Source organism: Trichomycterus rosablanca, chromosome 26 (assembly GCF_030014385.1).
Source record: "Trichomycterus rosablanca isolate fTriRos1 chromosome 26, fTriRos1.hap1, whole genome shotgun sequence".
Taxonomy (NCBI): domain Eukaryota; kingdom Metazoa; phylum Chordata; class Actinopteri; order Siluriformes; family Trichomycteridae; genus Trichomycterus; species Trichomycterus rosablanca.
The window spans coordinates 13,440,188-13,463,638 of NC_086013.1; the positions used below are offsets into that span (position 1 = coordinate 13,440,188).

General features: G+C 39.3%; 1 protein-coding gene across 1 annotated transcript in view; it reads right to left on the reverse strand.

Moving 5' to 3' along the window:
- Window positions 1–16,203: 16,203 nt before the first annotated feature.
- Window positions 16,204–23,451, reverse strand: part of ubash3ba (ubiquitin associated and SH3 domain containing Ba) — a 34,497-nt gene continuing 27,249 nt past the window's right edge. Inside the window, exons 3-14 of the mRNA XM_062988692.1 lie at window positions 23,164–23,350; window positions 20,968–21,166; window positions 20,632–20,801; window positions 20,266–20,474; window positions 19,990–20,140; window positions 19,775–19,895; window positions 19,311–19,433; window positions 19,122–19,214; window positions 18,834–18,978; window positions 17,485–17,591; window positions 17,169–17,278; window positions 16,204–16,504 (exon numbers count right to left, since the gene is read on the reverse strand). Of these exons, the coding sequence (XP_062844762.1) occupies window positions 16,367–16,504; window positions 17,169–17,278; window positions 17,485–17,591; window positions 18,834–18,978; window positions 19,122–19,214; window positions 19,311–19,433; window positions 19,775–19,895; window positions 19,990–20,140; window positions 20,266–20,474; window positions 20,632–20,801; window positions 20,968–21,166; window positions 23,164–23,350 (1,753 nt within the window). The 3' untranslated portion in view covers window positions 16,204–16,366. The remainder of the gene's footprint in view (window positions 16,505–17,168; window positions 17,279–17,484; window positions 17,592–18,833; window positions 18,979–19,121; window positions 19,215–19,310; window positions 19,434–19,774; window positions 19,896–19,989; window positions 20,141–20,265; window positions 20,475–20,631; window positions 20,802–20,967; window positions 21,167–23,163; window positions 23,351–23,451) is intronic.

Here is a 23,451-nt window from a genome sequence, read left to right on the forward strand (position 1 = left end):
ATGTCCCCTGAACTACAGATGCAAAATTATCATGGTGCTGTTTGAATTCTCAAATCTGATAGAAGGTCCTGTTTATTTGGACATTGAGAAGTCGCCATCTGTGATAACTACATGACTGGACAGCACTGGCAGAGCTGTGGACGTTTACATTTTTAAGAGAGTTTTTCCTTGCCACTGTTGCCCTTGGATTGCTCAACAGGGGTTTTTGGTCTGTTGGTCCTGGATTCTGTAAAGTTGCTTTGAGACAGTGTCTACTGTAAAAAGCACTACACAAATAAATTTGGCTCGACTGGACTTGACTTGACATTCGCTCTCATCTCCCAAAAACAGCCTTGTAGCTTGACTGGCATTCTTAAATTGCCCTTGAGCGTAAATGGATGGGTGAGTAGAGTCTGTACCATCATGATGCTTAATAAAAAATTTCCAGTGATGTATGTGGGTGTGTAGACTAAACTGCAGGGGGGTCTAAAAGGATATCCTGTGGGTGAACGGTTTAACAAAAAGTTCCCATTTTAATGTTACCGCAACGCAACAAAAGTCAACACTGGAGGGTACGTGCAGTAAAAGTGAGAGTGATAAAAAAAAAAAAAAAAACATAGAAAATGAAAATAACAGCATTAACCAACACAAACACAGAGTGAAAGTAAAGGAAGGAAAGTAAAAGGGTAAGCCAGGTTTAAGCTGGAGGGGAGTCACTCAAACACCCTGCATGTTGCTGCTGATCTCTGTGGAAAAAAAAAAAACAGCGAGCGCTCAGGAAGGTCGTGCAAATACCATCATTATCCTGAAGTCTGGTTTATGCCTCAGAAAACGGACAGAAATCACTCATTGTTTACAGTGCCAAGCGTCGGTTGGAGTTGTGTAAAGAAGTGGAAACACAATCTCTGGTGGGATTACATACACACCATTTGTTTGGCAGTCTGACAAATGAGTCTAGGTTTGGCGCATGCCAGACGTACACTACACTACACTACATTACCCGCCTGAATGCATTGTGCCAAGGGAGATAAAATGGCACGTTGGTCTAGGGGTCTAGGGGTTTGATTCTTGCTTTAGGTGCGAGAGTCGTCGTTGTGTAATAAACGTATCTAGTATAAAAAATTTATCAAATGTTAATTTTTTTGGGACAGTTGTAGCTCAGTGGTTAATGTACTGACCTAGTAATCACAAGGTTGTCGGTTCAAGCCCCACCCCCACCAAGTTGTCACTGTTGGGCCCCTGAGCAAAGCCCTTAACCCTAAACAACACGCAGATGACTGTCAATTAAAAGACACCATCATCAGTGCCTCTGTGCCCCTTTTGTTGGCCAGGAATGGCAGTGCAGAAGGAGAATATTCTAACTTGGCTCATTGCTGTTACACCTATTCCCCATTTAACTGTAAAAAGTTCCAAAATAAGTGTTTTTGGGTCATTTTACAAACTTTCTAGTTCTATTTTGTCACTGTTCTAACTTTATTGGAATATGTTGCCAGCATTACATTTGGAAATAGCATATATATACACAAATAAACTTAGTAAGGTAAAACGTTACAAATCCTGTCTTTGTGCCAACGGAGATAAACTGCCTCATTGGTCTAGGGGTCTAGGGGTCTAGGGGTTTGATTCTTGCTTTGGGTGCGAGAGTCGTCGTTGTATAATAAACATATCAAGTATGACATAAACGTATCAAATGTTTAATTCTTTGGGACAGTTGTAGCTCAGTGATGAATGTACTGACCTAGTAATCGCAAGGTCGTCGGTTCAAGCCCCACCACCGCCAAGTTGTCACTGTTGGGTCCCTGAGCAAAGCCCTTAACCCTAAATTGCTCAAATTGTATTCTGTCATAATTGTAAGTAACTTTGGATAAAAGTGTCCGCTAAATGCCGCAAATGTCAACGCCTTGACCTTCACCCAGCTGAACACTTTTCAGATAAATTGGAATGTTCTTTGCAATCCATGCCTCCTTTTCCAACATCAGTGCCTGACATCACAAATGTTTTATTTATTAAACGGGCACAAAGTGACCCAAACACGCCTGAAAATCCTACTAGTTGAAGGAAGTCTGTTCTAGCCACACAGTGGAGGCCAAGTCCATATTAATGCTTTTGTTATTGGAATGGGAATCCCATATTCAGGTGTCCACATACTTTTGGCCATCCTTATGAAATGAAAAGTTAATAATAATAATTTGCATACACTTGCACCTTACCCTACTATTGGAAATAATAATCACTTCAATTTCTCTGACAACCCTGAACTAGAGTCTTAAACTGACTACTGTAAGTAAAAAATGGAAGTTGTGTGTGTGTGTGTGTGTGTGTGTGTGTGTGTGTTCTAAATCTACACATTAAAATTTCTCTATATCTGGACGCAGTAGATGTCTGGGGTCTGATCGTGTGGACAGATAAGTCAGTAAAAAGATACGTGGTGAGTTCCTTACACAGAAATACTCATATACATTCCAAATTCCAAAAAGTTGGGACAGTAGGAAAAAATAAATAAAGCACACAGCGATGATTTGCAAATGTATTTCCTTCTGCTTTGTTTCATAAAATGACAAACACTGACCCATGATTGCTCATAAATGACCGAGCTCTTCGTTAATGCTTAATTTATACCCAATCATGATAGCATAACCTGGTATCTATTGTAACAGAGCGGGTTGCAACACCAGGTGAGCTTCCAGAAAGAAATAAGTCTGCTGGCATCACATGCCAGTGGAATACCTGACCGGACCAGTTATGGTTCCGGGAAAAGGCAGGTTTACAGTTTACAGGCAGTTTCAAAAACTGACAATTCTGTGAAAGAGAAATTGTGAATTAACGCTAACAACATGCAGATGACTGTCAACTGAAATACACAATCATCAGTGCCTCCGTGCCCCTTCTGTTGGCCAAAAATGGCAACGCAGAGGGAAAATACATCGCTGTTACACCTTTACCCCATTTAACTGTAACTGCTCATTGTGTAAGTCGCTTTGGATAAAAGCGTCTGCTAAATGCTGAAAATGTAAACGTAAATGTAAACTGTATAAAGTTCCAAAATAAGTGTTTTTGTGTCATTTTACAAACTTCCCAGTCTTATTTTGTCCCTGTTCTAACTTTTTTTGGAATATGTTGCCAGCATTACATTTGGAAATAGCGTATATTTACACAAATAAACTTAGTAAGGTAAAATGTTAAACATCCAGTCTTTGTGCTGTTTGAAATGTAAAGGAATTTATAAATTACTGCAATGTGTTTTAAAGCACAATTTACTTCCTGTCACAAAATTTGTCTCAAAAAGTTTTACTGTTGTGTGTATGTTTATGTTTTTTAACTTTAAGCATAAAATTGTAAAACTGGCACAGTGGTTACTTACATAGGTATATCAACCATACTTAAAGCATATTCAAACACACACACACACAAATATATCTAAATCTCTCATCTTTAACTACAAAAGCTGCTCAATATTCAATCAAAATAATGTTCTGAGCAAATCCTCTCTGATCTTATCTCACCATCTCTCACATTCACATTAACAACTGTGCATGAACTCAGACCTCAGTTACATTCAACACTTTAAAATGTTCCTCACCTTCTTCAGAAGTTCACTCTCCATGTTCCCTTTCTGTGCACTTTTGAAGCACGCCCATGCCCAAATGTTCAGCTCCACACTTTCTCACAGTTTCTCCTGCATTACTTTTAAGCTTAATCCAGTCACTAAACCCAACCACCTCCTTCTGCACCGGCCGTCAGAGAGCACGACAGAAGACAGTACTAGTGCTTCCAACAGAGAAAAGCGCCAGCACTTTTCCCAAATACACCCTCCCTGTGCAGGACCCCCTCTCATTACCCCCTCCTTCACCTCGTCACTCTCTCTTACTCCTCCTACCACCTCTCTCTCTCTCTCTCTCTCTCCTCTCTCTCTCTCTCTCAGCATTGTATCCAGCTCCGTCCAAAGTCTAAGTACTTGCACTATTTGCGCACACACTCATACACACACACTGTTCTCAGACCGGTTGGTTTGCATGTGTACATTACACTTATGTGTATTTTGGTGTAAATGTATGCAATGTAATGACACAATGTTATTATTATTATTTTCCAAATATGAACACAATGAAGACTTTATTAAAGGTAACAGGTTCTGACCAGCAGTAAGGAGAACACTGAGAACCCAGACTGATTTTACCAGTTAATCAGTTTTATAAGCTTTGTAGTTCATCAGAAGCAGGTTTAGGAGCAAACAGAAAGCTTTTAATGCTTTTCCATAGTGTTTCTAAAAACAGAAGAGAAGAAACACATGGGAGAAGTGTAAGTAAGTGTACAGGTAATGGCTTACAGGTGTCCCATCAGCTAATTAACCCCCTCATTGTCCCACAAACCACACCCACCTGCTACAGTATGATTTCTGAGCAACACAAGGCTAATACTTCTAGACCAAACAGTAAGTGCCCCAATTGAGGTAGCTTTGGTCACCAAGAACAGTAAAGAGGAACAGCAGCAGTTTACACTGTAGTTGTAAATACCCTGAAAGCACAACTACAAAAATAACCACATCAAAATAACACCAGTCCCCACAACAAACTGTATATTTTAAACTCAACAAAGTTAAAATTCACGTCATGTGTGCTATTCAGAAACCTTTTGTATTAAATATCAATATGTAAAGTGCAGTTAAGCAGTTTTAACCACCTACAACACTGAAGGAGTTTCATTTAAGATAAACTCAAAACAACGTCTCAGAACTTAAACAAGCCAAGCTGTGACATCAAATATATTAAACATCAACTTACCATTTTTTAAATGTATTCTTTTAAATCTGGTGACATGGTGGCTCAGTGGGTAGCACTGTCGCCTCAGAACAACAAGGTCCTGGATTAAATTCCCAGGTGGAGTGGTTCGGGTCCTTTCCGTGTAGTTTGCATGTTCTCCCCATGTCTGAGTGGGTTTCCTCCAGGAGCTCCAGTTTCCCCCCCACAGTCCAAAGACGTGCAAGTGAGGTGAATTGGAGATACTAAATAGTCCATGACTGTGTTTGACATTACATGACTTGAACTGATGAATCTTGTGTAACAAGTAACTACCGTTCCTGTCATGAATGTAACCAAAGTGTGTAAAACATGACTTTAAAATACTAATAAACATTTTTTTAAATCACTACATTTTGTGTAACTATAAACTATAGTGCACTAATTCAACACACTATACATCATTACTAGATAGATATACTGTAGATATAGATATATTGCTAGATAGGTTACGTGACTGGGTGGGCATATCAGGCATAGCGCTAGACTGGTTTAAATCATATTTGACTGAGAGAAGTTTTGCTGTATCTATTGGAGATGTTGGGTCAGTTTCTGTTCCACTACTTTGTGGTGTTCCACAAGGATCAGTTTTGGGGCCACTGTTATTTTCTTTGTATATGTTGCCTCAGGGACAGATTATTAATAGTTTTAATATTGCTTATCACTTATTTGCTGATGATATCCAATTATATTTTTCATTTAAACCTAATGAGTTGCATAATATAAGTAGACTCATAGACTGTGTGGGTGCTATTATGGACTGGACAGCAAATAATTTTCTACAGCTCAATGCTGAAAAGACTGAGGTCATGATTATTGCCCCTGATAAGGTGACTCTCTTGACTGAAAATGGTCTTGGATCTCTCTCCTCTGCTGTCCATTCAGATTTAAGAAATCTGGGTGTTGTTTTTAATCAGTCTTTGTTATTTGACACACATCTTAAACAGCTTGACTAGATTTTGTTTTTTTCATTTAAGAAATATAAGCAAATTGAGATCTATAGTTTCAAATGCTGACCTAGAGATGATTATACATGCTTTTATTTCATCTCGTATTGACTACTGCAATGCCCTGTTTTCTGCTTTTAGTATGTCTGCTTGTGATCGGTTGCAGACAATACAGAATGCTGCTGCTAGATTACTTACTAGCTCAAATAAACGGTGTCACACAACCCCACTGTTACGATCTCTACACTGGCTTCCTGTGCAGTATAGGATCCAGTTTAAAATTTTGACTTTTACCTATAGAGCATTGCATGGTCAGGCTCCCATCTATATATCAGAGCTACTTCACCCATATGTATCGGGGCGCTCTCTTAGGTCTAGCAAGCTGAACTTGCTGTCTGTCCCACGCTCCTGCTTAAAGACTCGTGGGGATCGTGCGTTTGAGGTCAACGCTCCAAAATTATGGAATGCACTACCCAACTTTTTAAGATCTGCAGATTCTGTAGATTCTTTTAAAAAACAACTAAAGACTTATCTTTTCAAGCAGGCATTTGTATAATGTTGAATGAATTATTTATTTATTTGTATTTATTTATTTATTCATTTCTTTGTTTTTATTTATTATTATTATTGTTTAATTTATTTTATGTTGTGTTTTATTATGTAGATGAGTGTGTATATTTTGTCATGCAATGTTTTTGTAAAGCACTTTGTGATTCTTATCTGTGAAAAGTGCTATATAAATAAATTTTACTTACTTACTATGAGCTCTGATTACAGAAGGCATAGACTGGCTCTGTTAACACCTCACTGTCCCTGTTTGACTGTTTTATATTTGTAGCCTAAACATGCATGTGTTAGTTCTCTTTTCTTTTTTTTTTACGTATAACACTGTTAATTTCCTGGCTGACCAAACAAGAGAAAAAATAAAAAAATAAAGACAAAATAAAGAACAAATGACAAAATTAAGAAAAACATACAGGTCTCTTTTAGCCTAATTATTGACCACAAAGCTAATTCTAAAAGAAATAATAAAGTTTAATTGGGTATACTTATGAAGAACGACTATTTTAACCCAGGACTCTGGTGCTGTACGACCCCCCACACTACAGCAATTAAAAATAAGTCAACTTGAACAACTCAGCATCATGTTTTAGAGACGTTATTCTTCTTTCAGCTGAACTAAAGACAGCTAACTGGTTATACAGTGCAGAAAAAAAATATTTTCACTTTTTATTTTTTTTTAAATGCATATAAAGTGTTTTGTCATATTATTGTAGATATGTCTAAAAACTAATACATTATTAAGCATTAAACAATTTTACTGCAAACTTTAGGATTCCAAGTAAATCTAACAATTCCTTTACTGTTTAATCCATAATTCTCTTTTCCAGGCTGTACCAGCATCCTGTCAGACTCTCAGCTGAGATAAAAATTATTGTAGCTTTAGCTCTAATCCACAGTGTGAAACATATTGACCTGGTAAAGGCTATTTTATGTAAGATTTAAATAAAAAACACCCTGTCTGTGCAGTAACTGAACCTCTTTGATGTTTATTCCAAAAATCCCTCGGTCTAATACATCCAGCAGCATCAACACACAGATACAAGCTCTGTCTGTACATAATCTCTTATTTTCTGACCCAGATTCAGACACACTCACACCCACATTTACTAAATACAGTTATATATATATAGACAGATAGATAGATAGATAGATAGATAGATAGATAGATAGATAGATAGATAGATAGATAGATAGATAGATAGACAGACACAGACAGACAGACAGACAGACAGACAGACAGACAGACATGCCGGTCCCAAGCCCTGATAGAATTATTAGGGTTGTGTCAGAAAGGGCATCTAGTGAAAAATGAAAACTGCCAGTGCTGGTATGTGGACCAGACCCTCTGTGGTGTTAAAAAATGATTGATGAAATATGAATGATGTAATATTTTACCAATTTTACCCAAGGTTAGCAATAATACTGAAGCTGAGAGTATGTATGCAAAACTCACTTATACATTAATGCAGTATATGCTAAGTGGCCACAGGCGGTCAATGTACCCACCCTGGGCACAGCTGTCTCCAGAGGTAGAAAGAAAGAGAGTCAATCTAGAAATAGCTCGACTAATCCGGGAAGCAGACAGAGTGTTCTGTTTTTCATTCACACTCAGACAGCTTTGCTACTTTGCAATAACAAACAACACTGAATTGAAACTGCAAGGTCTAAAGTCAAAATTAAGACCAATCATGAGATCGTTTTATTTCACAAATTTATGGATAGGCATAGAACATAGATGTGGCTCTTGGATGGATCCCTGGCTTCTTCAGTTAGTTAGCATTAATAAACACCTGTAGATTATTAATTTTGTAAAACCCAAGAAAGCAAGAATCTGTGATTTGTGCATTCTCTTAGAATTAGGACTGCAGGCAGGTCAATCAATCACTTGCACTCTGTGTCTATAAAGCCATGCTGTTGATGCGCAAGCACTGGACAGGCTAACAATTCATTCTGATCACAATAATGCATGAAATTCACATTAGAAAAAATCTTTCTAATGAACGACTAAAACTCTTCATTTGTGATTACATTATAAATGTGCAGTTTGCATCACCCTGAAAGGATTGCACCAGGTCCGTGACTAATTTAGCTGTGGCGTTTAGCATTTTAACTGTGAATAACTGTGAATATTTTTGGTTTCTCCTCATAGATTTATTAAAATATTTTTTGAGGAAAGGAATCACATCATTCTGAATGTATTCATCAAAATTTATACATTGTGAGTTTTATAAGATCTACCTTACCTGTACACCTGCTTGAAGTGGTTAATAGCAATCTACTGAACCTAGTCATTATAAACAATAAAAAGCATAAAATAAGTGACGATTAAATCATCCAATTGACTGAGCTGCTTCTAAACCTGGACCCTGATTTATAAAATCGTAATATGTTCGGGTCGGTGTTGATTTATGTTTAGATGGTGTCAATATCCACAATTCAAGCTGCCAGCTGTTCAAAGCAGTGAAGGACTCATAATGGTATGGACAGCCATCTGTTGAGCATTAGGTTCATCAAATGTTTTTGCATTGTCATATAACAGGCAACAAATTTAAAGCTATTTTACAGGACCAGATGCACCCTTTTATACAAACATTTTTTAATGATGTTCCCATAATACCATAATGCAGTCGAGCTTATTCCATGTCCTCACCAGATTTATATCATTGAGCCCATATGTAATGGTCTGGAGCTTCATCTTTTATATCCACCAAATAACTGAGATTTTCTTTTCAAGGAATAATCCAACATCCAATCATGAACCATTCAAGACTTGCATGAAAGCCTTACAAAAAGAATTAAAGCCGATTGGGTGGGGGGAATGGTCCAAGTCCTTATTAGCTTTCTGAAAATGAATATGTTGTTATCCTTGTTCCAATATTTTAAGGGGTTTGACATTGTGGGGGAAACCTTTGAGCTGCACACAAGCACCCACTGATACTTAAGGTCAGAGGTCATGAGAAAAACATGGAACAAAAGATCTCATTGGAAAAAATATTGGAAAAAGGAAGACGCTTCCATTCAGTGTGTGCATGTCTGTGTTTGAGGTAAATAGAAGGAGCGATAATGCTGGTGTGTAGTAACATGGACTTGTGGTGGTTCACTTTTGAAAGGGAGGTTGACACTGGTGGTGAACAAAGACAAAAGCAAGCAGCTTTTCCCCTTAGAGGTAACACTAACCAATCTCCCCTGAAGCATGAAGCCTCCCTCATCATTTCCTACACACAACACATTAAGGGGTGGGAGGGGCGTGAACGTCCATTTACTTACTAAACTTTAGTACATATTCAAAGTTTGTTCAGCTGTTCCATTCAATGCTTAATGGCCAAATAGGCTACATTTACAAAGAGAAGACAAAGACATGAGACAGAAAAAGTAAATATAGAAAATGAAATCGGAAATCTGAGTTGATTTAACACAAGTGGCCTAAAGTATGTACATACTGTCTCGACCTAGCAGATTTCATCCACATTCATTGCAAGCACAATTTGTAAGTAATCTTAAAAATGGATCATCCCAACTAGTCTTCCACAAAAACGGTTGGACAAAACTTTTAGGTGTGCTGGACAACAGTAAGGAAAATCTGGGAGCAACAACATCTCAGCCATAAAGTTGTACTGTAGAATAAACATGCTCCCAAAATTTAATCATCAAGTGATTAATGTAAAAGACAATTCAAACCTAATTAGTTTAGAGGAAGCTTCATGGTTGGGTTTCAATTGCAGAGCAGACAGACACAAGCCTATGATCGCCATGCACAATCCCAATATCAGCTGGAATCCAACTGGATGCTTGCAAATTATATTAAATATTAAAATGTTCTCTGAAATCTTAATCATGACTTTATTATTCAATAGTCTGATGGAAAAAGAAACCTTGGATTGGTGAAGACCCGAGAACAATACAGTTTGTTATCAAGGTTTAATACAGGAGAGAATAAAATAATTTTAATGCCAAAACATATTAAAGAACTATGCTTGTTATGCTTTCCTCTGTTAGCATGAAAATGCCTTTATTCACAAAGCAAGATTCATAAAGAAATATATAACCTAGTTTTAGGATTAGAAGTTGGTAAGTGGCCTGCAGAGTCCTAACCTCAACCCCATCAAACACATTTGGGATGAACTGGAACACTGACTGTGATCCAGCCTTACATTTGAAATACTACCTTTGAAAAGTCTTAGGTCAAATCTCTGTCAAACACACATATTATCATCTATAGGAGCTGCTGAAGGGATAATCTACACTCGAGGCAATCGGATCACAGAGAGGATCAGGAGAGAATCTCTAGCTGAGCCACTGATCAATCGAATTGCAGGCCACCTGACCTCTGACCTTTCACAGGCTGTTGCTTCTGAGGTCAGGGGGGTGGGGTCGGTAACACAGAGCACAAACACTTAGCATGAAGATCTGAAGATTCAGTCAACTATTAAATCCGGGGCCTAGGAAATCAAAAATCTTAGGAGCTGAGTAAATGTAAGTGTGTGGTGCCCTGCAATGGACTTGCATGGTGGAGCAGCAGGTGTTGTGGGTGCTGCACAGTTTCATACTTTTGTATGCTCTCCAAACCTGACTGGATTTCCATTAGGTGATCTAGCTTCTTCAAACTGCTGCAGTTTTGTTTTATGTCTGACAAAATGAGTAACTGACATTTAATCTTAATCTACATAAGAGGTATTTAAAATGTGGCATTAAAATTGGGTAACAGTTCTCCAACCAGCCGCTGTGCTAAAAACAGGGACTCAAGGAAAAAAAACTAGCTGCACTGCCCAAAATCATTTTCAATGATTCAAATGTCTGTGACAACTCATTAATATTTTCAATTAATATAGACAACTGTGTGAGTGCTGCACAGCTTCAGGGTTCAGGACCTGGGTTTACATTCTACCTGGTCATGGTCACTGTCCATAAAGAATTTGGTATAATCTCTGTGTTGGTGCCTCAGTGTACATCATCTCAGCCCACAAAACATACATGTAGATAGATTGGCCAGTCTGAATTGCCCCTTAGGTTTGAGTTTGTCCTGCAGTGGATCAGCTCCCAGTCTGGACAGTTGTGCCAACTGTCTAGTGTTTGTTACTGGTTACATGGTGGTTACTGGCTAGTAGCTAGACATTGTACATACATGTTAATATTAAATATAACCTTTCCAATCTCTTAATTTACAAATTTTACATCATCTGGATTCACAAATGACAGGGTGATAAAACATTTATTTAACACTGTTAATATCTTTCAAGCAGTTTAAATGCAAATGAATGTTAATAAACTATAAATCGATATAATCCTTTGCAGCAAAATATAACCATCTTCTAAAACATGTCCCTGGAATGCATATGAATCAAACAAATCATTGCAATACACACACAAAAATGAACAGTTTCAAGTAAAGAGTTTACCTATAAAGTTTAAATCTGTATCTTCATGCATGTATGAGCCAGAGTGGATAAGAGCTACAGAACTCAACATCTGAACTACAGCTTTTCTGAACAGGCATACAATATGGCTTACATAGAGTTCAAGCTGAGTTCACTTGGTTATGTAAATGTAGCGGATCACCAGTCATTTGTTCTTCCTGCCAGTTTGCAAATTTGTTCATTTATTTTTTTACTCACCAAACGGGCAGGAATTTCATGATTTTGACACAAATATTTTACTCTTCATTTACACACAATCACTTAATAATTCTGTGATTAGTTTTTAGGATTCTCTTGAAATGTTTATACCTTGGCACCAGCGTGAATATGGACTAACCCACAATGCAGTCTTTAAATAAAAAAAAAGAAGTATAACAACAAAATATACATATCATACATGGACAAAAGCAGATGGAGCTTGAGTTAGTCTCTGTTCCAGTACTGTTTAAAACCCACACTTAATAACATTCATTTGCTTTAAACCCTGTTCAGATCTGGGTAATAAACTGTTTCATACATTATTAGCTCAAATTAATTTCCAGTTGACCATTTCAAGAACAACTGAATCAAACCAACTCGATGAGCAGAAATTCTAGCACTAATTGTGCTAAGTACTAAATAATTCAGGGTATTAAGGGAGAACTACAGAAACTGAAATAACTGTTTTATAATCTTGGTTGACCACATATTAAGTTCCATTCCTGTCACCGAGAACAGGAATCTAGGGCAGGAGTAGGCACAGGGTCACAAAAATGCTGCCTGGAATTATTAATGTATATTTCTAGTTAGCATATGGTTAGCATAGCATTAGCAGACATGGTTTGGGAGACATTGGGTCCGCTTTGCAACTCTCCTCAGTTAGCATGTTTGCTTGACTTTCTGGCGCCATCTGGTGGTTGAGCATTATCTTCCACCAACCCGTCTTTTAAAGAGTAAACGCATGAATCTGTTATCTACACATTTAGTAATGTTACTTATTAAATACGACAACTTGGGCTTAATAATATAATCTCTGAAACCCCTGATCAGTTGCTCAGAATGTATTATGTTTTTTTTTATTAATTTCAATGGCTTTGCTAATATACCAGCTCATGCTAATTAACCAGTTTCTTGTTTTAGCTATTAGCTAGCTGTTGTTGCTGGTCAACCAGCATTACCAGCCTAGATGACCAATTAACAATATAAACATCTACCGCCATAAGCTTTTCCAAGCTAAATTGTTTATGATGTAATGAAAAACATTGTGTAAAGAAGCTTAACCACATTGTTGCTGCAGCTCTGCTTCCTGTTAAAATCTACTGCATTTGAGAAGCCAGTAGCCACTTGTGTGTTACACACTTTATCCGGTTAAGAAGAGAAGTTATCAAGGTCGAGTTTATAAATGTACTGAAACACAAGACTACTGTTTAGCAACTTTGAAATCTCTGACTTATCCTTTTACTACCACAGGCAGAAACAGACCAAGTACAAACCCAACTCCAAAAACATTAGGACAGTAGTTAAAAAGGAAAAGCAATGATTTACAAACACTAATAACAGTGCAGCAACCAGGTTTTTACTGTTTCAGTTATTTGACTTTGTTTTTGTATACATATACACACTTAATATAGACATAATAATAGGTTTGGTCCTTCACTTTTTTCGGCCTGGAGAATGTGAAGTCTCTGAATGTTTCTACATGTTGTTGATACATAGTTTCTGCCTTGCATAGTAAAGTCTTACTTTGTCGATGCAGCTACTGCATGCAAACTGTATGTACTGGCAAAGATTTTCTAAATGATTAGGGTTATATTAATTATAGAAGCATGTTGAAAGGTGTTTAAGAGTCACAGGTAATTGATTATGGTTTACAGCCTTTTCTTTCATTGAGAGATTTCTCAAGGTCTTCTAATAAATGCTATAAAGTGTAGATACATTTGTACAAGTGTGCATTGAGAACTGTTGTTCTTAAAATGCTTGACCTCTTTACCTTCCCAATATTACATTGCCCCTGTTCCAAATGTGTTTCTTCTTTCTCATATTTGTAATTAAATAACTAATAGCCTTCTCTTTTTAAGCATTTTATCTACTGTCCCAACTTTTTTGGAATTGGGTTTGTATTAAGCATGTGCACAATAAGCATGATGTGAGTCACCGATGCTGTTACAGAGCCTGCAGAATTCTCCACAGCTTTTTTGGCCCATACAACTACAAATAATGTGATGGTTAGAATGCAGCCATTCTGGAAGAACAACGATCTCTATAGAATTTGGCATTTAACATGAAATCAAAAATATAATCTCTTAAACATTTCAATAAATGCACATAATGTAACAAAGCCTCAGAAGAAGCAAGTCTTTTGTAAGAAACAACATAGACGTTTCAAGTCACAATGACCATAGGAAGAACATTTTACAAACCTAAAGTGACGAAATATTTGAAATACCAGTTTTAGACCATGTACATAAGTGGAAATGAGTAAACATAAAATTATATAAGCTCACTACACAACAGGGAGGGACAATTAAAGTACAAAAAAATAAAACAATGCATGCCTCCCCCCAAAAATAATAAAATTATTACTACAAAATATGCATTACTATTTAAAATAAATTTGGATTTACGCAAATAACAAAGCTACAGTTTCACAAACTGTTAAAAATCATAAATTGTTAAGAATTTAACTCAGTATGTTTTTGAACTTGACGTCCACGCTTGCCCTACAACGGGACCCAACTCTGCATTACTTTGTTTAAATGAACTGAGGAGTAACATCAGTAAAATAAGGCTGATATGTATAGTGAGTGAGCAAAAAAATAGAACTGAATGTTAAAATTTGCTACAGCTTAAAAGCAAAAACTTTATAAGAAGCACCAGAATATGTATAACTGTTATGCTGTGAATAGATAAATAAATGCAGTTATGCTTTTCAGTTAAAGTTTGCTACTATGTACAGGCATGTACGTTTTCATTGACACTTTAGTTTCAGTTCAAACTGTAAGGCTTCCTGATCAAGCACACCATTAAGAAACTACACAATGGTTATTAAATTCAGAGGATCCACCAATCTGAGTCCATTACCAAGAACTGTTTTTATGATTTATAAAAACTGATACCAGATGATCTGCATATTTTACTGCAATGTGTGATCTGCTTTTTATTTTATGCTGTCTACCACAGCTTGTTTTAAAGAGGCAGATAAAGCCTGACTAAAGAAACTCAGGCACCAAGAACTCTATGCTGAAAAACTGGCAACCTGAAAGGTGTGACGTGCATGAATAGAACCTGTGACTCTGGTTACTTGTAAATTTAGATTTTGATTAAATATACTTAAAAGAATGTATTACAGTTCCTCTTTTTTTTTAGAACGGGTCAGATAAAAAGTGCAGTGCAGTCTTGGTAGTGAACTCATGTGGCAAACCATCCTGTACGTGTCTTTCTTTTAAAGGGGAACAGTCACATTTGGCATTTTAATATAAAAACAAGCCGTGTAATATCAAAGCTTAACAACAAACAAAATAAAAATGCCCATTTATTAGATAGAAGCTAAAAAGGTCAGGATCAGTGATATCACTGTGACTGAATCATGCATGGGGTAACTGAACACCTAGGCATCAATGTGGTGCATTAACTAGGACGTGCATGAATTACAGTGAAAAAGCAATCTGGAAAATATATAGTTATGCAGTAGGTCTTTAGGACCTGGGTTTAATCCACAACTTTAATCATGTTAGTGATTTTTTTGTAATGGTTTTGTGCTCTGGGAAAAAAAAAAAAATCCAAATCCAGTCACAGGAAGTGATTAGAGATTATGACTGAACACCGATACACTGGCTATGATGTAACTGGTCGATTTTTACCAGTTTTCTTCTTGTGAATCGATTTAATAAAATATAATGCAAAATTTTTAAATAAAATTAGCCAAACCAAACTGTTCCCCTTTAATATTAAGCATGCCTCAAGTTACCCCTTCCTCAGTCATGAACTGCTAAATTAAGCCCTTTTCAACCGTTTCTTTTCATCCTGAGACAAACTCATGTCATCAGCTTCTTCGTGGCCGTCCCGATCCTTCTGATTGTCGTGCTTAGGTTACGTTTCTTGTGCTTTACTTGTCTGCAAGATATTCAAGAAGAAGAGTTGAACCTTGGTGCAAAACGCTGAACTGAAGTTTGTCACAGTGTGTTTGGCGGACACCGTGTTCCCTTTGCTGTTTTACAAGGGCATCCGGTTTAGCTTGGCGGCAGTCTTGGAAGTGGCGGATGACAGATTTTTAAAGCACAAAACTCCTTGCTGGGTTGTGAAACCTGCTAAGGTCATCAGCTATTTTATGCACAAATAGCTTACAAGTTACATTCTGAGCTTGTTGGCGGAACAAGCTCAACAAACCATAGCAGCCTTGATCCTTCAATCTCAACTCTTCCTTGTAATCTGTAACTGTTTAGCTGAACTCATGACCACAAACAGGAACATGAAACAAATGTAAGTTTAGTTTAAGACAGACATCAGACAGAGAAAAGTACAGAATCAGAAAGGAAAACTGCAGCATAAGGGCTGCTGTATGGAAGCTTGTGGTCGCTCTGGTGCAGAACCAGCAGCTGTGAAGAAGATAAGCGTGGCTGACAGCATCTCCTGACTTTTCTTCAGGGAAGAGCTAAAAGGAAGGCCGACTTAAAGAAAGCAAACCCCATCAATCCTGCAGCAAGGTTTCCCGCCAGTTGAAGCTGTGATTGGGTCCGTGAGTCAGCGGGAGGATAGGTGGGTCCACGAGCTGCCACACCCCAGTCTCACCCAACTCTTCACACGCACAAAAGCCCAGATACGGGATCTGAGGAAATAAAAATAATCACTGATACATATTACAAATGTTTATCATTTTTCAGTTAAAATGTGAAAGATTTATGAATTTATTTACTTAATATGTTCAAGTTTATTAAAAAATTGATAAGTGAAAAAAGTGATAAGGTTTGGGTAGGAGCTGGTATTCACGTGCTTGCCACTAGAGGGCATCAATGGCTATTCAGGTGAAACTGTGGGACTTCCTAGGCCTCTCTGCCCTTGGAATTACTGGCACCTTATGTCATTTTGCAACTGCTACTTTCTTAAAGACACACTTCAAAATCTTATCAACAGCCTTCTCAAAGGAGTGGAGACACAAAGAATGGCGAATTTTAGTTTCAGATATAACAATTGATAAGAGGTACTATAAGTCAATTATGTGATGGAAATTATAGCCTCCAAAGTGGCAGCAACAGTGCATGGAAAGCCCTTGACCAACATCAGTGGACACAAATCCCCATAGACATACTTCTTGGAAGTCTTGTGAGAAGTCTTTTCAGAATAGTGGCTGTTGTTATAGCTGAAAATATAGTTATAGTTGCAAGGTCATGGCCAAGTGTCCAAAAACTTGTGGCCAAACTTGTGGCCATATCAACAATCAGTGGAATCAAATCTATTGTTGCATTGCTACAAAAGGAGGAGACGCTACTGACCTTTCTGACCACTTGGACGAAGTCTTTGGCGTTCTGTGGGTTAAGTCCCTGCATCTGGCGTGTACAGGCCTCTAAAGATGACGCGTGGGCCACTATCAACACCGTGTCTCCTGTTCACAAAACAACAGATAATGAGACTCTGTTAACACACCCGTCCACACCAGCAACCCACACCAGATCATCAGAGACTAGAATTCAGCTTCCAATATTTTACTTTGGCCTAAATCCCATCCCATCACAATCCCTCATGTCTCACACACCCTACATTCATTCTGCATTCTGTTTCGAGTCAGACAGACACGACAGTGTGACTCACCCAGCGCTTTGCACTCGGCGAGGATTTCTCTGGTCACTTGGAAGCTGCGGCTGATGTAGGTGTCGTACGACTCCGACACATTCAGCTTACTGATGGGAATGTGAGGTCTGGAGACGGACGTGTAAAGCAGTGTTAATACACAAACATTTTGTTTAACATCTCTTATATATGGTGTTGGATCAGAGTGCTAATTAAGTGCTAATACTGCATGATATTTTTTTTCCAGTCAGTCCAAATCTCAAACTGGTTTTTGCTGCCTTTTTTATGCCCTACATAATGTTAAATACCAGCGGCTTCTGCACACCATGTACTGCATTATGTAATTAGTCTGAAGTCATTTACAATGATCACAGTGACCCTACAGATCATGACGTGTTCTAGCCTGTGCGCTAACTTTATAAACACTACAAGTATTAAAAATCTGATAAAAAACAGATAAATATTTTCTATACTTAGACGTTCCATAAAATTTAAACACAGTTCAATAATAATTACATTATACGGCCAAGTGATCAGCCATAACATTAAAACCACCTCCTTGTTTCTACACTCACTGTCCATTTTATCAGCTCCACTTACCATATAGGAGCACTTTGTAGTTCTACAATTACTAACTGTAGTCCATCTGTCTCTCTACATACTTTTTAGCCTTCTTTTACTCTGTTCTTTAATGGTCAGGACCCCTACTGGTGGATCATTCTCAGGACTGCAGTGACACTGACATGGTGGTGGTGTGTTAGTGTGTGTTGTGCTGGTATGAGTTGGTAAGACACAGCAGCACTGCTGGAGTTTTTAAATACCTCACTGTCACTGCTGGACTGAGAAAAGTCCACCAACCAAAAATATCCAGCCAACAGCGCCACGTGGGCAGCGTCCTGTGGCCACTGATGAAGGTCTAGAAGATGACCGACTCAAACAGCAGCAATAGATGAGTGATCGTCTCTGACTTTAATTCTACAAGGTGGACCAACTGTGAGTGAGTGGACACGGTATTTAAAAACTCCAACAGCGCTGCTGTGTCTGATCCACTCATACCAGCACAACACACACTAACACACCACCACCATGTCAGTGTCACTTTAGGGCTGAGAATGATCCACCACCGCTTGGTCTCTGATCAAGAAGGATACCCAAATTTTGGTCAGGTACTTAAATAAAGTACAGGTCACATGGCAAGACACCACCATTACATGTGTGATCACGAATTTAAAACCTCACAGCAACAATAAGGTACCATGCAGTAAAAAGGGGGGCAAAGCAGGACCCATGCTTTTCTGTCCTGTTCCCAAATGACATGCACAACTAACACCCAAGCTCAGTAATAAAAGCTGTTAAATAAAAAAAAGGACCTGTAGGTTGTGTCCACACTAAAATTAGCAGCTGCCAGCTCGGCTGGTGGTATCCAGGCGGGTAACGAAGAACCCGACACCCACTTAGTCCACTCGAATAGACCGGGTTCGACCCGTATCTTAGTCTTCCCTTCCTGCTGAAGACCTGAGAGAGAGCAAGAGAAAGAGAGAAGGAGAATGGATGAGTGGTGTGGCAGACAGGAAGGAGCTGAAATGCTTGGTCATTGGGAGTGAAGGTCAGGAGGGGAAAATGGAGCGATGCAAAGTGAAAGATGAAAGTAAGTGCACCTCGGAGGATATTATGGGCTGTCTGAACACACCGCAGAGAGGGAGAGCAGTACACAAAGTCGATCACTGTATGACTCTCAAACAGGGCCTCGCCTAAATTAAATCATAACACACACAGACACATACACTAATTAATTGCTTGTTAACTGTTACCCTGCTTAGAAGTGTGCATGCGTTTTGTGTACTGACCCACTAATCGAGCCTGCGTAGATCCAAACACAGTGATTGGACAGTCCTTATCATACTCCCTGTACCCTCCACTCCGTACTGGAAGACTGCATGGCATGTTCAGGTTGGATCGCACATAACGACCTATAACAAGCACAAAACACACACACACACTTTTTACTATTATAAACACACACACACACACAACACTTCTATTATTGTGTACTGTTATTATTAGGATTCCAAGCACATGTTTTTTTTTCCCTTGAATGCATGTTAGACAGAATTAATCAGACTAAAAACACCAAATTTGGCAATGTTGTGGTAAATTCTACCCCAATACTGAGGATCGAGCAGCTCCCTGAACTGTTTACTAGACTGTATGGCCCGATGGCATCACAAGGCAAGGCATCACACTACAATAATACCCCCAACATGCTACCAAGATTTGATTTGTATCAAACACATCAGTTTTGATCTCTAACCTTTGGCATCAAAACATTGGGTGATCCAGTGCTTTCCGAACACGACATCCATCCTTTCACCATGGCGACAAACAAACAGGGTTTTTTTGGGCATTCGAGACTGGTTATTGGGCCGCAGTATCTAAAAGAGAAAAATCAAAGGGTCAACACAGCTAAAATATAGCACAACGAAGGGAAAACAGGTATTCATCCACTTTTGTTCTCAAGTGTCTTACCTGCATTGGTTGGCATACGACGCTAAGACTGTGCTGCTCCAGAAGGCTGTGGTCCTCATGGAGACGACCGTCCAGCTGTCCATCTAGAAAAGCTCCCCCCATTGCACCTTCACTTAAGGTTGGAGAGGTACAGTTGAGGAAAGAATGAGACCTGTTGGGAAAAGGATAAAAGTATATATACACTATGAGGCCAAAAACTCACTTTACGTATATATGTATTATTTACTATAATTTACTAAGTGGTTGTTCTATAAATACATAACATTTCCGTCTCACCCATGAAGCACCCAGGTGTCACACTCGTCTGCTCGGCTAACATAGTTTTCAGGAAGCAGGCCAGAGATCCCGGTGCCTAAAGAAGTGCCATATACCCAGCCCTCACTGGCACTGCCCTGCTCCACTGGGGACATGAAAATGAAGTCACCCGGCACCAGTTCCAGCTCGTCATCATTCTGAGGTGTGTATGGATACATCACCCGCAAGGTCTGCAAAAAAAGTGCACTTTGATTTTAGCATTCAGTTTAGTTTTCCAGAAAACAGGTGTGTATTTAAATCTCAGTGTTGATCTCAGTCAGCTTCTTTAACAATTCACGTTTTCGGAATAATCAGTCAGTAATAAGACTGTTTGCAGCAGACGAATACCTCATGATTGGCGAATCGGATGTCCCGTGAGAAGAGCACGGCAAGCCAATCGCAGCCCAGCGATATGTCCACTTCCTTGGCCAGCTTTTCTAACGAAGTGAGGTGATTGGTCGGGAAGTGGTAGGCCAGAGTCACATGGAGCTGCTTCTTATGTGGTTCCACATGGACATCTGTGCAGCAACGAGAAGCGAAAGGAAAAAAAAACATTTTTAAATAATAAAGTGAACGACACAAAAGCTTGCACACCATAGAGCTTTCATGAATTTGAAAAACAAGCTGCTTGAATGAACTTTAACTAAAATTACATTCAGCTGTGTCTGAGTGAGGGACACATACCTGCTTTGGTAAAAGCTTCAGCAGCTAAGTCGGCTGCGAAGGTCTTGAGCACTTCGGCCACCTTCTCGTCCACAAAGAGACCGATGAAGTTGGATGAGGTGTAGAGCTCTAGAGGTAGGGGGGCAGGAAAACGGTCTCGCCACTGCCCCACAACAGTCTGCAGTGCTTCACAGAGAGCCTCGACTTTCTCGTCGGTGCACTGAGTAAAAACACACATGTACAGTTAAACACCAGGGTTTGTGTTCTTATATAGAAGTCCTGGAACCTTTAGGTCTGTACAGAGAACCTGAACTTTTAGTACCAAAACAGTCAAACTGGTTTAGAACCAGCATACCTAATGTGGCTATTTGCTGGATTTTCTGTGATATTTATACACTATATGACCAGAACTGTATGGACACCTGAGCGTAAACATGGACATTTGTTTTTAAAATCATAGGCACCAATATACAGGGGTTGGACAATGAAACTGAAACACCTGGTTTTAGACCACAATAATTTATTAGTATGGTGTAGGGCCTCCTTTTGCGGCCAATACAGCGTCAATTCGTCTTGGAAATGACATATACAAGTCCTGCACAGTGGTCAGAGGGATTTTAAGCCATTCTTCTTGCAGGATAGTGGCCAGGTCACTACGTGATGCTGGTGGAGGAAAACGTTTCCTGACTCGCTTCTCCAAAACACCCCAAAGTGGCTCAATAATATTTAGATCTGGTGACTGTGCAGGCCATGGGAGATGTTCAACTTCACTTTCATGTTCATCAAACCAATCTCTCACCAGTCTTGCTATGTGTATTGGTGCATTGTCATCCTGATACACGGCACCGCCTTCAGGATACAATGTTTGAACCATTGGATGCACATGGTCCTCCAGAATGGTTCGGTAGTCCTTGGCAGTGACGCGCCCATCTAGCACAAGTATTGGGCCAAGGGAATGCCATGATATGGCAGCCCAAACCATCACTGATCCACCCCCATGCTTCACTCTGGGCATGCAACAGTCTGGGTGGTACGCTTCTTTGGGGCTTCTCCACACCGTAACTCTCCCGGATGTGGGGAAAACAGTAAAAGTGGACTCATCAGAGAACAATACATGTTTCACATTGTCCACAGCCCAAGATTTGCGCTCCTTGCACCATTGAAACCGACGTTTGGCATTGGCACGAGTGACCAAAGGTTTGGCTATAGCAGCCCGGCCGTGTATATTGACCCTGTGGAGCTCCCGACGGACAGTTCTGGTGGAAACAGGAGAGTTGAGATGCACATTTAATTCTGCCGTGATTTGGGCAGCCGTGGTTTTATGTTTTTTGGATACAATCCGGGTTAGCACCCGAACATCCCTTTCAGACAGCTTCCTCTTGCGTCCACAGTTAATCCTGTTGGATGTGGTTTGTCCTTCTTGGTGGTATGCTGACATTACCCTGGATACCGTGGCTCTTGATACATCACAAAGACTTGCTGTCTTGGTCACAGATGCGCCAGCAAGACGTGCACCAACAATTTGTCCTCTTTTGAACTCTGGTATGTCACCCATAATGTTGTGTGCATTGCAATATTTTGAGCAAAACTGTGCTCTTACCCTGCTAATTGAACCTTCACACTCTGCTCTTACTGGTGCAATGTGCAATTAATGAAGATTGGCCACCAGACTGGTCCAATTTAGCCATGAAACCTCCCACACTAAAATGACAGGTGTTTCAGTTTCATTGTCCAACCCCTGTAAGTTGTATTTTGCATTAACAGCTTTTACACTTCTAGAAAGGCTTTCCACAAGATTTAAAAGTGTGTGTGGGAATTTGTGCCAATTATGTCAAAAGAACGTTGAATGTGAGCCAGGCTTTCTTGTTCAATGTTAGTGGCTGACCTCATAAATGCTTTCATTTAAGTTTAATGTGGTTAGGGTCAGGGCTCTATGTAGACCACTGAGGTTTCTCCACACCAAACCACATCTTTATGGACCTGGGTTTCTGCGCAGGGGCACAGTCATGCTGAAACAGAAAAGGGTTCTTCCAAACGCACACGGTTACCACAAAGTTGGCAGCAAATAATGTATGTGTGAGACAAGACGGGCGTCCGCATATGTTTAGCCATTTAATGTATAAAACCTCTTAAATTGAAGTATCTGTGTACAACTACACTGCATTACATTTACATTTTCAGCATTTAGCAGACATGAGCATTACAAGAGATTCTGACCATGAAGAACTGGCAGAGCGTGATGTGAGGAAAGATGTTGTGAGCTTTGTTCTTGCCACACAGCGAGCGACTCTGCTGCCAGAACTGAGAGAGCTGATTGAGAAGTGGGCCGCTGGGGCGCAGGTACAACACGAACTCCCTTGGCAGTGGGTCGTCCAGAAAGGGGTCATCGACATGCGAGAACAGCCTGCAGGGAGAAAGAAGAATCAGAAGATTTGCATTAAAAAGAAGCAGATGCCTTTTTCTGAAGCGATTTACAGCACAGTGCACATTATGAGCAAATGAGGG